Consider the following 17745-nt stretch of genomic DNA (forward strand, 5'->3'; position numbering starts at 1 on the left):
TTGCAAATGCTTGGACCAGTTGATGATATCGTTTTTTCTATGATTACGATGAATGCAACATCATACATCATGTTGAAATTCAATCGTATGCTTTTATTGTTTACTTGCCGTTTATTGCAAAACGTAACCTCAAAAATATTTGGGCCTTTTTTTAGATAGTTGATAGGAAACAAATGGTGAGAGATGGGGAATAACTCGAACCAAAGAAGTTGGCATTACGTGGTCTTCGCCTTGAACCTCAGGCTTCAGGGGTACCCTTACTTTACTTCTTCTTCTTCGTCTTCATAAGTGTCTGAAAATATTTTAAGGCAAATCTCCACCTTGTCAGTCTTGAAACCACAAAATGATCATTGTTTGACTACTTGGACTCAGATCACGAAGGACAAACTCAGCACTGTGATCACCGTAGAAAGTTCTTCCTGTGAAGGTGTTAGCAAACAGTTAAGTATTAACACATCCAGCACACTTGGCCCACAAGCTATCTCCTCTCTCTGTTTTCGCGCTGTGCCAGTGTCTGGTTGAACCCGTTGTTATTCCGCACTTAGCACCACTTGACACCCAGCAAACAGGATCTTTAAAATGCGAACGCAAAGACAGCAGGAGAGGAGAAGAAATTAAATAGGTGATCCGTGTCAGGCTTTTACGCGGTCTACATCATATGAGTCAATCTGAAGGTCTTCTAGTTCTGTTTCAGTTTCTTCCACCAACTATCTTTTTTTTTTTTTTAGCCATTTATGCCTTTATTTGATAGGACAGTGAAGGCAAGCAAGTATGGGGAGGAGAAAGTGGGGTTAACGTGCACTAAAGGGCACCAAAGAGTCGAACCCACAGCCGTTGGGACGAGGTATGTATAACTACCTATGTTGGGGTGCTTGTTCTACCAACGGATCTAAACCAGCGCCCCTTCCACCAACTATCTTGCTCTTTAGCTGCTTTGTTTGTCATTTGGTGCTTGGCGGAAAGTGTTTTTTAGTAGTTTATCAGATTTTTTTCTTTGGCTGACTGGAAACGAGGCTGATGAGAGCGATGAGAGAGAACCTGAACAGTAAATTTGAGGGCTGTAAAACTAAAACAAATAAGCTGAAAGATGCTAAACGGCTCTCCAGAGTGAAGAAGAACTGCTGAGTTAGGTCATCAAATAGAAACCTTACTTGACCTCACTCTAAGGACTAATTTGTTGTTGCTTATGATTTAGATCACTGTCTGTACTGTAGCAGCTGGGAGGCTTTGATAACCATTGTATCAAATGAGAAATGAAGCTCCCTCTGCCTTTAAGGGACCCCTGGTGGACCCTCTCTCTGTGTGCAGTGCTGCCCTCGCCCACACCAGCCCTCCCCGTCTCAGGCCGGGGTATGGCTCCTATTAGTGTCCTCTCCGTGGCAGCTTGTGGAAGCCTTTTGAAACCTAATATGGTCTTAAATCAGATTTATAAATGTTTAGGTGTATTATGAAAAACACACACGCAGACTGCCTCGGCAAAACCAGACTGTTTGTGTGTGAGTGTGCGCGTACGCGAGCGACCGAGGGCAAGTGAAAGTTTACAGAGCGAGGGAGAGAGAGTGGTGTGTGTGTGTGAAACAAGAGAGAAAATTGTGTGTGTTGTTTGTCTGTGCTCTCTTGTGTGTGTGTGTTTTTTTTCCTTGCCCTAATTCCTCCAGTACGACAGCGTTTCAATAAACAGGGAACCGGTCTACACACACACACACACACACACACACACACTCACACACACACTCAGGCAGTCAGTTCATATTGCAGTGTGCATACATCGTGCACCCGTAGTTAAAACAGATTGAATGACAGCCAGGAAACACGATAAGCTTTTAAACTCCGATGATGGAAAGAGAAAATAATTTCATCCCACTTTTTTTTTCGTGTTGGAAAGTTTGCTTCTCAATAATTCAGAGCAGCAGCCGCTTTAAGTGCGTGTAGGTGTGTGTGTGTGTGTGTGTGCGTATTCTCCCGGTGCCTCAACGGTAGGAGTGTTTGTGTGTTTTGGTTTCTGTTTGTTTGTGTTTGTATGTTTGTGTGTGTGTGTGTTCGGGATGTGTGTGGGCTCACATGCTGTGGGGCATTCTCACGCTCTGAGCTGCTGCCACATTCACTAATTCAGCCGAGTGAGAACACACACAGAGACACACAAACACACGCACACTCTTAGTGGGTCTCAACCAAAGTCAATTTGCTTTTTAGTGTTTTTTAGAATCAACTTGTGTGTTTTCAAGCTTTAACTCGATCATATTTAGTTTATGCTCTTATTTAAACACTATCAGACGTGATCCATCAGATGTTTAAACCGCTGTGTTTCTCTCTGCAGGGATCTGAACAGAAACAACATCACCAGGATCACCAAAGTGGATTTCTCTGGCATCAAGAACCTCAGGATTCTGTAAGTTTGTTTTTCTCTTTACATATTTTTTGTTTTGTGGTAATAAACATTTTAAGTGCTGCTGAAATTACCTACAATGGCGGCTGTGGCTCAGAGGTAGAGTCGGTCATCTCTCCATCAGAAGGTTGGGGGTTCAATCCTTGACTGTTCCAGTCTACATGTCAAAGTGTCCTTCAGCAAGACGCTGAAGCCTACATGTCTCCCAAAGGCATCATCAGTGTGTGAATGTGTGTGTGATTGTTGTGTAAAAGCGCTTTGAGTGCTCTGAATACAAGAAAAGAAGCTGTACAAGTGCAGTCCATTTACCATTTTACCAAGTTGTTGTTAAGTGAGGTTGAATGTGTCACTTTTGCTTTTTGGTACTGTTATGTGTGAATTTGTAACCGCATTCATGTCAGATGATAAAAACATATTTTTGTAATCTTGTTAACCGCTTTTTCTTTTCTCTGGAAGCTTTTCCCTCCTGGTTGTCCAATTTAGAGAAAATCTTCATTACAAGAAAACTGGGAGGACAAAAAGTTATCTTTAATCAGTGACATGTGCCACCTAAGATGGATCGATTATATGAAGTTTTTTTGCAAATTATTTTTGTCATTTAAGCTCTTTTTTAATGGAAATAAGTGCTTCACAAAATAACAGCAGATACAAATCTCGAAGGAACATGCAAAATGTTTGATAGCTGCAAATACCTTAAAGTAGATGTGTTAGCTTAAAGGGGGGGTATGATGCTAATTTAAAGCTTCATATTCCCCTCTGTGATACCTGTGGAGTAGCTTAGCAAAATCTACAGTAAAAACTCCCTTTAAGAAACCCCGCCCCTAGAAGCCCACTTTCTTCTGATTGGCCAGCTCTCCCAAGCCTGCTGAGGCTGCACTTTGTGACGTCACAAAGTGCAAAGTGTAGAAAAAACTGTATGAAAGCTGGCATTCACAGCGGCTTGCAGACTGAGCCAAGAAGCCTGGGGATTACTCCAACATACTTTTACCTACAGATTTGAAAACTTATATACGTCTTAAGATGTGAAACAGCACAATACCCCCTCTTTAAAAACACAGGTAATGTATCCTACGGTGTATAATAGTCATGTTGCCTATAGTGTAGTTTCTAGGACATACTTTGGCACACAAAGCTAGTATTTCTTTATTCAAACCATGAGAGTAATCTTTCCCTTACCTACACATAATAGCTGTAGTTGTGTAGGTATATTCATAACACAAGCCTACAATTTTCCAAGCAGGAAAGATCCATATGAATTCTATATTATTAAGCTGCAATCAAACAACCTTTTTAGTCCTTCAGGTACGAGGACCTCATGTTTAGCAGGTTATTATGACCGTTTTCTTTTTCCTTTGTGTGACTTGCATTGGTTTCTCTGCAGGGAATGCCATTAACAAAAAGAACCGTCCATGCTGGAGCAATTACATGAATGCTATATTTACCTAATAGGCCTGTATATGGCTATAGGGGAAACGAGTCTCTATAAAATAAAGTTTCCCGTCCTAATGAGGTATTTCAGCTCAGGAGAGAATGCAGAGGTCTCATCCAAAGAGTCGAATTTCGTAATTACTGAATATTTACGAGGTTGAATAATAGACTTGAGCTTACATGCCAGTAACAAGCAGCCAGAGTCCTTTTTGTTAAACAAGCAACACGGAAACAAGATGTCAGACTGGTGCAGAAATGATGATATACAGAGGTGAAACTGCTGAAGCGATGTTGCAATGGTAGACAATTGTTATCAGGAAATTCTGAGTCATTCATCAGCATCCACTCTTGTCCCCCATGTGTCTATGAACAATAGTTTAGGAATGCTGAAGTTGCAAAACTGGGACTTCCAGAGATATCAGTGACTTTTAAAATAAGGAAGACGCAACAACATTTTAAGATTCTTTAAAGATGCATTATGTAAAAGTGTGTGCATAAAATAAGACTCCAAAATTATGACTTGAGCACACTACATTTATCAGAAAATACAAGTCATTATAGTTCCCCTTCTCAAAGTTATGTAGCGCTAAAAACAGAATAAAGGTAATTTGGAGTATTAAAACGACTTTTGTTGAATCAGGTGACATACAGCTAAATGATAGCTTCACATTTTTTCCAAGTCTTATCCCAGCTTTCATTGGGCGAGAGGCGGGGTACACCCTGGACTGATCACCAGCCAATCACAGGGCTGACACACAGAGACAGACAACCTTTCACACTCACATCAATTTAGAGTCACCAATGAATCTAACGAGCATGTCTTTGGACTATGGGAGTAAGCCGGAGTACCCGGAGGGGGGCGACAGCGCTAACCACAACTCTCACAGGATAAGATAGAGGCCATCCATTGGCTTTTGAACTCCCCTGTTGAAGTTAAGCACGTTGGCCGTCGCTAACCTGGTTGGCCGTATTTGGACGAGAGGGTGACTACACATTGCTACTTCTTTATCCTGGTTGATAGGTCGCTGTGGTAGTGACTTGACAATAACAGGTAGCCACCTAAAGCATACACACTTTACCATAAATTCTTGTCTATTTGACACCGTAATTTAAAAGCAAACTTAATACTTTATTAAAGAAGACTAGAGACTAACGATTGAGACCATAAACTCATTAGGGAAAATGTCTACAAAGGTAATAAATCAGCTGAGAGACTTTCATAAAATCTTGTGAAAATGTGAGAAGAGGCTACGCCCAATTCTTATACACAGTCTATGGACCATATGTACATTGAAGGGTTTTTTGTTTATATACTGCCAACTATAAGCTTGATGCATGTAAACCCAGAACTTGACTGGTAATCCCAACAATCTGATGGACTGTCAGTAAAGAAAGTGATTTGTTTTCAAGACCTAAAAAGGGCTTAAACAGCTGAGCCGAACTGACAACTGGTCCGTTTTAAAGCAAAATTACTTATTTTAAGGAGATTTGCTGATTACAGACTTTACATGTAGCTGTCAGGAAACATCTAAAATGTCCTTTTTAAAAAGTATGATCTTTAATATTCCATTGTGTAGCTTCATGACGATGTTTACCCCCTATAAAACTGACACACAATCGCTTATGCTACGTTAGCTCGTCTAAGCCGTCATATCTAAACGGCTGCAGTCAGCAGACTGTGACTCCTCGCCTCCTCTCAGCTGGCCTAATTGACTCTAAGGGCTCTCTCACTCTTCTGCATCAAGTGGCTCAAGTGTGTGTGTGTGTGTCTGTGTGTGTGTGTGTGTGTGTGTGTGTGTGTGTGTGTTAGGCCTATAATAACTATAATCACCGTTGGCTGCATGCAGCTTCCCTCCTCACTCTGTTTTAACCAGACCGGCAGATAAAAATACACGCAGCTCAAACTACGCTGAGGAGTGGAAATAAGTTTATGCATGTGTGTTTGCAGTTGGTTAACTATAACCATACTTGTAAGGACAATGGGAACTTATGTCGGGTAATGTTTCAGGTTTGTTTTAAAGAGGAAGAGGAAGAGAGAGGGAGGTTTTATTTGTTTGCATCTTTTGCACTTGAGACAGATTGAGAAGAGGCAGTGTATGTGTGTGTGTGTGTGCGAGTGAAAGAGAACGTGTGTGTGTGTGTTTGCGTGCGGTGGGCCAGCAGCTTGTTTCATGTGGTTGGTGATAAACTGCTGTGACATTTCCCTGCTCTAAATCTCTTAAAGAAATGGGGAGGAGATGGCTTGGGAAAGAGAAGATAGTCTGAGAAAGTACACACTCAAACGCACGCACGCACACGCACTCACGCACACACTCTTTCTGTCACACACACACACACACATTGTTGCATATGATATCAGGGGATGCACAAAGGCATACATGGTCTCACAGAGTGCAGCCTTTAACCTTATCTGCAGTAAAATAGGTATTACTGTTACTTACTGGACCTCTATCTCTCCCTCTCATTCCTCACACACACACACACACACACACACACGCACACACACACACACACGCACACACACACAGGACACACTCTCTCTCTCTCTCTCAAATGCCTCTTTGCTGGGCACTTACATACATCCCAAGGGAAAAGTTTGCATGCACTTAAATGCTTCTAACATTCTTCCCAGGGAACACTAATGGCTGCAGACATGTATTCACCAGTCCCCATGCATGTATGTAAACAGGCTGGTAATTACTGATAATTAGTCCTGTGAAAGTAGTTGACTCCCATTCTATATAAGACATCTAAATATGACAGTATACACTGATCAGCCATAACATTATGACCCCCGACAGGTTGACTGAATAGCATTGATTATCTCGTTACGATGGCCCCTGTCATTGGGTGGGATATGTTAGGCAGCAAGTGAACGTTTTGTCGTCAAAGTTGATGTGATGGAAGCAGGAAAAATGTGCAAGTGTCAGGATGTGAGCGACTTTGATAAGGGCCAAATTGTGATGGCTAGACAACTGAGTCAGAGCATCTCCAGAAATGCAGCTCTCGTGGGGTGTTCCCGGTTCCCACAGGGTCAAGGCCCATAGATGCGCATAAGGAGCGAAGGCTGGCCAATGTGGTCCGATCCAACAGATGAGCTACTGCAGCTCAAATTGCTGAAAAGGTTAGGTCTGGTTCTGGTATGGGCCTGCGTGGCTGCAGAGCAGTCAATGTGCCCGTGCTGACCCCTGTCCACCGCTGAAAGCGCCTACAATGGGCGTGTGAGCATCAGAACTGGACCACAGAGCAATGGAAGAAGGCGGCTTTGTCTGATGAATCACGTTTTCTTTTAAATCACGTGGATGGCCTGGTGTGCTGACATGGCACCTGTTGGAAGAAAGCAAGCCGGCAGAGGCAGTGTGATGCTTTGGGGAATGTTCTGCTGGGAAACGTCGGGTCCTGCCATTCATGTGGATGTTACTTTGACACTTACCACCAATCTTAACATTTTTGCAAACCAAGTGCACCCCTTCATGGAAATGGTGTTCTCTAATGGCAGGATGATGCGCCCTGCCACGCTGCAAAAATGGTTCAGGAATGGTTTGAGGAACACGACAAGTTCAAGGTGTTGACTTGGCCTCCAAATTTCCCAGATCTCAATCCAATCGAGCGTCTGTGGGATGTGCTCGACAAACAAGTCCGATCCATGGAGGCCCCACCTCGCAACTTTTAGGACTTAAGGGATCTGCTGCTAACATCTTGGTACCAGATACCTCAGCACACCTTCAGAGGTCTAGTGGAGTCCGTGCCTCGATGAGGCTGTTTTGGCGGCAGAAGGGGAACCTACATATGGATATTCAATGTATATGCAACAGAACTGTAAAGGTGTAGCTTCAGCTGCTGTAGAATACGGTTGTCAGTGATCATTAAATCCAAAACATAAAAGGTGTTATTGGACTAATCCTTAAAGTTTGTCTCTGACCTCCTTAAAGCATCTAAATCAGACTGCCTGTTGTAATCGTGTGAAAATATTCATACACTGTTTACATTCATCCAAAACCCTGTAACCCAACCCAGCAGCCTGAATATTCTTGAATCTGAGCGGTCAGATCGTCTCGCTATACTCACACACACAGCTTGTCTCTGCATGCGCAACACTTACCCTAATATCCTTGGCAGCCTCACGTCATAAGATTTCTTCCAGACTGCGGCGAAATTGAGTTAATTCCAAACAAATTTAGACGTAGGTGAAAACTGGGGCTCGATATTGAACATTTGGCCGTGGAAAGTTAATGTGCTGTCACCCATTGTGCGTCAACAGCTAGTGAAGTTAATATCCCCTGAAGTATTTCCTTGTTTCCTGCAGAGTGATCCGAGTGTGCCATAAGGTAGCGTGACATCATTGTGCGTTTAATAATGGTTGCTTAAACGTTCTAATATTGTTGAAAAAAAGAGTTATTAGACACACCAGGCCCCACACACATGAAATCAATGCATGTTTTCTCTCTTTTCTCCTTCTCTGTGCACGCCAAAAACACAATACCTCATCTGCGCCATGTGCCAGCATCGGCTCCACACGCCATGTGTTTGGCTGCAGATCCCTCGCCTTTCTATACTTCATACAATAAATCAGCGTGCGGTTAATCCCTCATTTGGACAAATAAACTCCGATAGTTACTCAAAGTTATGTCTTGATTTCGCTCGCTTTGGATTTTTACGAGATATGCCTTTCTATCAGGGCGGAGAAATGCAGTCAGAATACATGGAGTCAACATGTGGCGTTAATGCATGCTGCTCTGTAGATGATGACTGATGAGCTGCAGTCAGGGCGGGGGATTTGTTTACATGCATGTTTGGGTATGTTTGCTGACAGTGCAGAACTCTGTACCTGTGTTTACTCTGCGCATGTTTACACACATATCTGACATTGCACATTAGTGCTGGGTCAGTGTTTCTATGCATGCTCTGTGCAGATTGTATTTACTCCTGTCAGTTTGTGTTTGTCTGTTTTAGCTTAGACATCAGACGTTTCCCATGTGAGCGATCCTGTGTTCTGACTGGTTAAAGCCTGCTAGATAGATACAGCTGATCACTTGATTTCAATTTTTTTGTGCTGCAAGAAGCAGGAGTAAAAGGAAAATCTTTACAAACGAAAGATAAAGATATCGAGAACATGTTGTAAGAAATTCAATTACAGAGCAGCATTGGGGGCGCTGATTTAGCTTTTGCATGTCATTACCCACTCTTTACTCCCCACATTTCCCATCTCTTCAGCCGCCCTACTGAATAAAGCCAAAACATAATTAAAAGAAAAAACTAAACAAAAACAGGACTGGTTAGCGATGTCGCCTCACCACTACAAGGTTCCTTGTTCAAACCCCAGTTAGGATGAAGTGGGCCTTTCTGTGTGGAGTGTGCATGTTCTCCCCATGCATGCGTGGGTTCCCTCCCTACTGCGGCGTCCTCCAACAGTCCGAAGACGTGCTCCTTTAAATTGCCCGTAGGTGTGAATGTGAGCGTGAAAGGTTGTCTGTCTCTGTGTGTCAGCCCTGTGATTTACTGCCGATCAGTCCAGGGTGTGCCCCGCCTCTCACCCAATGGCAGCTGGGATAGGCTCCAGCCCCTCCGCGACCCTGAACAGGATAAGCGGAATAGATAATGGACGGTGCGAAAAAATCTTTGATTAAAGATTTTGTTACTCAGATTCCTGCAAATAAACACTGATACATGGGCTGCAAAAAGGAGCCCTATAAGGACACTGGGGTTGAGTGACTATACGTTATCATTGTAAGTATTTTCTGTACGTTCATCTCCATAAATGCACATGTACATGGGTCTTTTTCAAAATGTAGATTTATCTCGGCATTTTGACCTTTTGTTCACACACAAACGCAGTTTTAGTTCAGTGAAAACTTTTAGAAAGTCTGTTTCCACGGAGACGTGTAGACGGGGTAAACAGCGTCTTTGGCTCGTAACGTCATCTCCTGTGTGAGGTGTCACACATGAGGAGACATTCCTTGCAAAAGGACGAACGTGACATAAACAGTGATGCTTAACACTTTTTACATATTTACACATGTATGTACAGTTACTCGTCTACCATATTGAGGAACAGGCGTCAGGATGCAGTCTCCTGGTAATTTTTTTCATTTCATTTTTCAGACTTTTGATTGGCCGCGATTTTCTTTCTCTTCTTTGCATGACCGGGTTACATGGCCGCCTGTTGATGTGACATTCTCATGACAGCGTTTCTGTTGTTGTTTCGCGTTTTCATGTGGACGGGGATTTTTTTAACCGTGCCTTTGTGGACGGGGTTTTTTTTTAGAAACGAAGGAGGGAGAAAGTCTTGACATGGCCTTAATCTGGTAAATTTTAGCAAATTTCAGTCTGAGTCCAACAGATTCCTGACTGTCTCTGTGTGTTTTTGAAAAGAGCAGATATGACAGAACACAGATTCATGGCTAAATTAAAGCTGCATGTCAAAACATTTTCCTTGAGGGGATATTTAAAGGAAGGTCACGCCAAAACAATTCAGAGCCCTCATGGCAGGCCAAATGTCATCTTTATTTTTTTTAATAAGTCCTCCCCCTTTAATATCCCCCTCACTCAGTTTGTATTGTCATTGTACTTTTTCTTAATCTCTAAATCTCTCTTCCTTCCTCTCCTTCTCTGCCTCTCACGTCTTTATTCCTTCTATCCCCCTCCCCTCCTCTCCCCTCCTCTCTCAGGACTTGTCACTCTTAACATCCTCGGACAGAAAATATAAACACACATATCACAGAAGAAGCTCTCCCTTCTTTGCTCCGTCCCATCTGGAAAACCTTAGATCGCCTTAAGACATGACAACACACAAACAGATCAGTGAGGACTGGGGAGGCAGAGGAGACATGCAGATGTCCTCAGAGGAGCGGGAGAGGGATGAGTTGTTAAGAGTTTGTTTTGGCTCGCTACATTGTGACATTTGTGAAACGTCTTAAACTTTTGCTTCATGCCAGGTCATTTTTTGGTGCAGTGATTGCTTGTTTATATAACCAACTTTTAAAAAATGCAAGTTTCTGTATCAGTGTTTGAAATCTGAGTTTCAGATTCAGAGTTTCAGTTTATCTTCTGTTTGATCCTTTTGTAATGTTCGTGATCAGATATTTCGCCTCCTAAGACCCGCTCCCGTTCCCCACACAGTCACATACATTTTCCTGCTGATTTTGATTTTGTATTTTTTCTGAAGTAAGCAACTGTTGATCTTTTCTCTGTGTCCTTTTTCCCTTTGTTACAGTCATCTGGAGGACAACCAGATAACTGTTGTCGAGAGAGGAGCCTTCCAGGACCTCAGACTGCTGGAGAGACTGTAAGAGCACCGTCTTATACTGCTATCTGTTGTGTGTATGTGTGTGAGGGAAAAAAAGCAGAGCAAGCTCAACAGCTGATGCAAACTTAAGGTATTTTTAGACGTGTAAAAAACCCACCAGGCTACAGAAATGCACTCTCAAAAACATCCAAAAAATATGCATGCATACGGCCAGAAAACACAACTTCAGACACATGCAGATATATGAGTTAACAATGCTGATTTTCCATTTTGTCAAACATACAAACATCTTTTTCTTGCTGTTGCCCATTTTGTAATGCACACATGCACAGACACACACAGAGTGAACCTGGATGACACCAGAGTCCATCCACTTCACACACAACCTTGGAATCTCTCACAGATATGGCCTTGTTCCCTGTGTGTGCGTGTGCGTGTGTGTCAGCTCACACCAAGGCTCTAGTCAACAGAATCAGGGTGCACATCACAACATCCCCCCCCCCCACACACACACACACACACACACCTGCATGTTTACGACACTGAGCTCGAGGGATGACAGGATCTGCAGGAAGACGTGCTTCCATGTTCTGTTCTGCACAGAGTCTTTATGATGCTGGAGGATGGAAAGAAAACAGAACGTATTGACCCCAAAGAAGTTACATCATGTACTTTTTATTTAACATGACGAACTGGGCTTTAACTTGTGCGAGATTTGGCCACGAGATCTCGTAGCGCGAAGAACAAAACCACACGAAAGTTATAGGGAAAGGCATACTGTATAAAAAACATGCCGAAAACACACATGCGGCCAAAGCTGACGCTAACAGAGAGTGACATAAACATCAGTGCAAAACTAACTTACATATTCATGGACACACACGATAAAAAGAGTCCGTCAGTTGCCGTAGTAGCTGCAGTAAACAAGTCCGGGCATGTCTCCCTCACTGTCGTGTTTAGAGGGGATGCGCTGAGTCGTGCTGTGTTCAGGAGCGCTCAGAAATGTGAGTGATCAGACAAAGTTTTTACATATTTTTAAAGATCGATCTCGGGTATTATTAATCGATATTGGGTCATTCAAATGATAATCGATTCGAAACCCAGCCCAAATAATTTGATACCTGTTGGTTTCAGATAAAGCTAAACACCTTTTGCCTGCAACTGAAGGCAACCCTTATAAAACCTTTAATTCCTCTATATGAGCTACAATGGCCTCTGTACATGGGCCGCCGATTTAACCGCTGAGCTAAAACGGTGCCCAGTATGTGGTCATTTTTAGTGGCTGTTACAGCTGCCACCAGGTTGGTGTCAAACACGGCTATTAACAGCACGCTTCCGAGACAGCCTTTGTTTAAATCTGTGATACGTTTGACAGATAGAAGACAGCAGGAGGATTATTTTTCGCTACAGATAACTACTACGTAAGTATAGGACAGGATCAGAAAGGAGATAAGACAACACGCTTTGTCCACAGGGGTCGCCAAAATCGACACAGACCAGAAAGTTCCTCACAGTAGCTGTTATTAAATGTGTTAAGGTTAATTCAACAAAGAAAAAGTCAGCAGTGACGAGATGAAGCTTTCCCTTGCCCAAACCAAACTGTCTTTATTGCTCAACCTTGACCAGTCAGAAGCTTAAAGTCAGGTGACAGCGAACTCCTCTGAGGAGACGCTGAGTGGCAGCAACATGTGTATCCCTCTAAATGGAGATCACACGTCTGATAGAGAAAGCGAGAGGTGATGGCTGCTTTGGTGTTAAAAGGCTCTTTAATGTGGTGTGTCAGTGAGGGTCAAAGGTCAGGGGTGAGGAGGGAAACACACATGAGAAGGCATTTCACTGATCTAAATCATTTGGAAATAAGCTTTTGTTGCTTAAAAATCTACATGTATTATAATCATGTACGGATGACCTTGATTTTTTCTGTTTTGGTTGAAACTGTTCCAGAGAAACACTCTGCTGCAGGGACGAGAACGACGAGGCCTCTGAAGTTTTCCCCTCACTGATAGTGAAATGCTTTTTAAAATGCTTAGCTGACAGCTTCTCTGATGTTCTGCCTGTCAGGGTGGAAGGTCGGGGGCGAGAGGTCGCGGTGCTGAGTCAGTGTGATTTATGGCGTCACAATGTGAAAAACATGGAGCTTATGTAGTCGTCTCATCTGCTGAGGAGATTCATGTGTGTCAAAGCATGAAAGATGAAGTCATGGGGAGGATTGTTTCACCTCTTCTGGCAGTTTAGCGACGCCGAGTGGGCCTGAAATGGCAAAATGAAGTGATTAGCTGCCTTTTAGTCCTGTTTTAGTACAGTCTTTTTCCAAGATAAGTGATTTTTTGTGTGGTTTTCCTTATAAAAATGTATCAAACTTCAGGATTTTGAGGTATTGGCCGAGTTAGAGAAGTTTTATTCTGACTTATTGGGATAATTTCTAAATATATAGTGCCCATGAACTTGTGGTCTGGTGTTATTTCAAAGGAAACTCGTCATTATTTTTTCGGAAATACACAAAGGAAGGTCTTGAAATGACTCATAGCTGTAATAGTAGCCGATCATGTGCTTCACTCTGGTACCAGCAGTTTTTCTCCCGGAGCAGGGGTCAATTATTTCAAATGGAGGATATCTCTTCTTGGACTGCGGCTCTGTTTCCATCGGGGCACGCAGAAGTGAAAGTCAGGGTCTTATTATCATTATCAGCGGGGTTAAAAGGTCGGTGTCTGTGTCTTCTCCGGCACAGATTCGACTCTGTGACCCCTCCCGACCCGCCGCCCTCCTTTTTCCCCTCCACGCCTCGTTTCTCAGCAAAATGCTTTGGTAGCTTGATAACACTTTCACTCCCTGCAGTCACACTGTCCTCATCTATCTCTGCGGCTGCACACCCCACCCTCCCTCTGCACACACTCGCACAAAAAGACACATCTTATACACACTCAAAAACGTGTCTACCTGTTGGGCGACACCGTTCTTTCACTCGCTCCGTCTCCCTCTGCCTCTCATTCCTTTGTAAATAAGTGCCATGTGTCTATAATAGAAGAGGCATTGGGCATGAGGAGCATTTGTGCTGTTAAGTCAGGAATAAGGAGCGTTTTATAGGAAGAAAAAACCCAGAAAGGTGCATTTGAAACTTTGAAATACTACAATCTGGTGACATTTAACAGAAAAAGTTTGGAGAACATTACATCCAGAAGGTCTACCCTTATTCAGTCTTGGTCCCCAGTCTAAAAGTACGGCCCATAATCTGTAACTCTGTCTAATAACAGGAATGACAGACAGTATATAACCTTTACAGCTCCTTATTATGCCAACAATCTGACTGTGAACTGGGCAGAGGCATACAGTATTAGGCACAGCTGTTTCCATGAACAAAAACACAACACAGGCTCTTAGTCCCACCAGTGTTGCGGAGCTTTTCACAGTTGACGAGCACTTATCCTCCTGGCACAACCAACATTTCACAGTGCTGTTGTTCTTGTCCTTCAGTAGAGACTAGGTAGTACCGTTTCTACTCCTGATACTCGTGTGATCTTATATAATAAATGTGGTCAGTAAAGCCTGTTCTGATCATGCAAATAAAGTTGTCCATACAGAGCAGGAGGATTCGTTTTTTGTCTTTTGTTTTCAACACATTTGAACGTGTTGATTAATAAAAACAGGGTTTTTTTGTCACACTGTCCTGGCCACAGCACGATTGCGCCGCTGTGGACATAAAACAGACACATAACATAAAGGTCAAATTACAGAGAAGATATAAAAAACATACATCTACGATCATATGAACAGTCAGATGTACTTGCATCCATTAATTCAGAATCATTTTAAATGTTTCCAGTGAAATCGGCCACTGAAGATTCAAGTATTTTCTGTGATATGGGAGAGTTTATGTTGGCTACACTCGTCTCACACTAATGATTTGTTTTTCAGCAGATATTTGTGGAAGAAATGCAGGATGGAAAGGCTTTCATATTTATCTGTTAGGAAAATAAATGAAGTATGAACTTGTTGCATTTTGTGCATTTTTGTCCTATCAGAAAAATGAGGCCTTTTCGATTCGCACTGGTGCACTGAACTGGCTCGTAATTCCCTGATTGATGGTACAGTTTATCGTTTAACTAAGTGACAAAGCAGTTCAGATATTTACAATGTATTACTCAAAGAATTTCCTTAGATAACGTGAAGCTACCAGAAAGCCAGACTGGTTCCTCCTCTTGCTCTGAGGTCGGAGCACAGGCAGGGATGAGAGCGATAACTGGCGTTAGAGAGCTTACAGCACGATAGCCTGTAACACACACCCACATAAAACACAGCGTGATAACCTGGAGGTCATGATCACAGGAAACAAGACAGACTTTCCCATGAGTTTGACCTTTGAACCACGAACCTGCTGACCTTCGGGGTGATGCCGTTGCCTGGTCGGTGATGGAGAAGTCAACAATAAAAGCATGAATGAGAATGACCTATGACCTTTTCTCTTTGAGTTTAACGATACCAAACTGTTACTTTAAGTTTATTTCCTCCGTTTCTCTCCACAGTCGTCTGAACAGAAACAAACTCCAGTTCCTCCCAGAGCTCCTCTTCCAGTCCAACCCCAAGCTCGGAAGACTGTGAGTACACCTTTTTTTGTTTTCCCTTCTCTCCTCGACTCTCCCATCCCTCGCTGACTCTCCCACTCTGCTTCTTTGATGTGATATGCGATCCATTTGAAAACACAGCCACGGTGCGATGTCAGAGCTTTTATCCGGGGTTGAGGGTTCAAGTCCCGCGCCAGGTGACACAGTGCCGCTCTGTGCTCCTGTCGAGAGGTGGAAAAGAGTGTCAGATGTGTTTGTGTGTGTCGGTTTTTAAGAGGTGAAAGTGCGCCTGGAGTGAATGTTTGGCTTGGACCTGAGAGGATTATTTTATTCCTGAATATGTCGTTTTTCCCAGAGTGCTCAGAGTGTACGAGCGGGTCAGACTGATGCAGAGAAGCCTCCCACTTTCCCTCCTTCTCTCTCTTGATTTCTTCTCACATTCCCAGACTCTCTCTCTCTTTCTCTTTCTCTTTGTGTGTTTGGGTCCCATCGGTGCACCCACCCTGTCTCCTTTTCTTCCCCTGCGCGCTCTCCGTCTGCTCTCGGGTTCTCTATTTGTCTTCTCCTCACAGCGTCTCTGTCAGCTCAGGTTGAAGGTTGAAACACCTTCTACACTTTATAGCTGTTTGTATTGGGCCGCCTTCAAGTAAAGCTGGAGGTAGACCCGGTGTGTGTGTGTGTGTGTGTGTGTGTGTGTGTGTGTGTGTGTCTGCAGCCATTATTGTGTGCATTTTTGAGCTTATATGTCATGTATGTTTAAGTGTGTGTGTGTGTGTGTGTGTGTGTGTCTGCAGCCATTATTGTGTGCATTTTTGAGCTTATATGTCATGTATGTTTAAGTGTGTGCATGAGTTAATATCTGCGTGTGCAGTGTGTGTGTGTTTCGGGGTGTACAGGAGGGACTACCAGCGCTGGGACTTTTAACTTCTCACTTCTCTCACTCCCTTTTATAAAGTTTCCATGAAGCAGAACGCTTTGGAAGCTACTGGAACCTACTGGAACCTTTCTTTGTTGAAAAAGTGTGTCTTTTGTGTGTGGACTTTTTGTGTTTTTTGACTTCATTCAAGTCTTAGGTTATGAAAAATAGACCGGTAGGAATTTAAAAGGAAACTGAACAGCTTTTGAGTATCAAAGCTGCATTTTTAACCAGGTCAAAGTGTCCTATTAGATCCGTAATAAGGCCGTAGCAGTCAAATTTTGTCACATAAACACTTTACAAATGTTGCATTAGCATCTTTTCATACCTTCCGAGCTTTGTTGGAAGTGCTATTTGCTGTGGACCATTAAATACATTCTCCAATCACTGCTTTGAATCCAAGCTCACAGGATGCCATACTTTGTGAAACACACACCACACTTTCGCAGCCACCTTTCCGTCCGACTAGCAGCAACTATTTGATACTCAAAATAAGGATTCCTAAAGTAAAAGCTCTTTAAAGCTGTTAGATTAATGCTGTCCTACAGTAGTTGTAAAATTGAAGCACCTCTCAAATCTATGGTACATCTCCTGTTTTAAGTCAGATCTTGTCATCACATCATTTCCTGTATTTTAAATGTTTTTTTTGGCCTTTAATGCCTTTATAGAGAGAGAGAGCGGATAGTATAGTGTTGGAAACAAGAGAGAGTGGGCCGACACGCCGCGAGATGCCAAGGGTGGGAGTCAAACCCGGGGCTGCCGCATCAAGGACTTCAGCCTCTGTATGTGGGACGTGTGATTTAACCGCTAAGCTAAACCGATGCCTATCATTTCCTATTTATTTCAAAATTTAAAGGTTTTGAGGATGAAATGCTCTTTTCTTTTTTCTACATAATGAAATGTTGAAATAAAACAAGACTTAAAAAGCTCAGCTTGGGAACCAGAGGGTGGCCGGTTCAAGTCCTGGTACGGACCAAGCATGGAATTGGGGCTGGTAGCTGTGGACTCGAGGTGTCCTTAAAGCAAGGCGTCGAATCCCCCCTCGGGGCGCATGTCCATGTGCAGCCCCCTCACGCTGACATCTCTCCATTAATGCATGTCCATAGTGACCTGTTTGTGTGTGTTTTGTGTGTGTCACATGTTTGTAAAAAACAGTCAAAAAAATGTCTGCTTGGGGATTAATAAAGTATGTCTTCTTCTTCAGCAGCTT

At 43.0% G+C, this 17745-nt stretch overlaps 1 protein-coding gene across 1 annotated transcript in view; it reads left to right on the forward strand.

Moving 5' to 3' along the window:
- Positions 1–17745, forward strand: part of slit3 (slit homolog 3 (Drosophila)) — a 295699-nt gene that overhangs the window by 18329 nt on the left and 259625 nt on the right. Inside the window, exons 2-4 of the mRNA XM_069669598.1 lie at positions 2318–2389; positions 11028–11099; positions 15581–15652. Coding sequence (XP_069525699.1) covers positions 2318–2389; positions 11028–11099; positions 15581–15652 — 216 coding nt within the window. The remainder of the gene's footprint in view (positions 1–2317; positions 2390–11027; positions 11100–15580; positions 15653–17745) is intronic.

The sequence above is a fragment of the Semicossyphus pulcher genome, unplaced genomic scaffold (assembly GCF_022749685.1).
Source record: "Semicossyphus pulcher isolate SPU_LCO1_2020_fin unplaced genomic scaffold, fSemPul1.0.p SCAF_2, whole genome shotgun sequence".
Classification (NCBI taxonomy): Eukaryota; Metazoa; Chordata; class Actinopteri; order Labriformes; family Labridae; genus Semicossyphus; species Semicossyphus pulcher.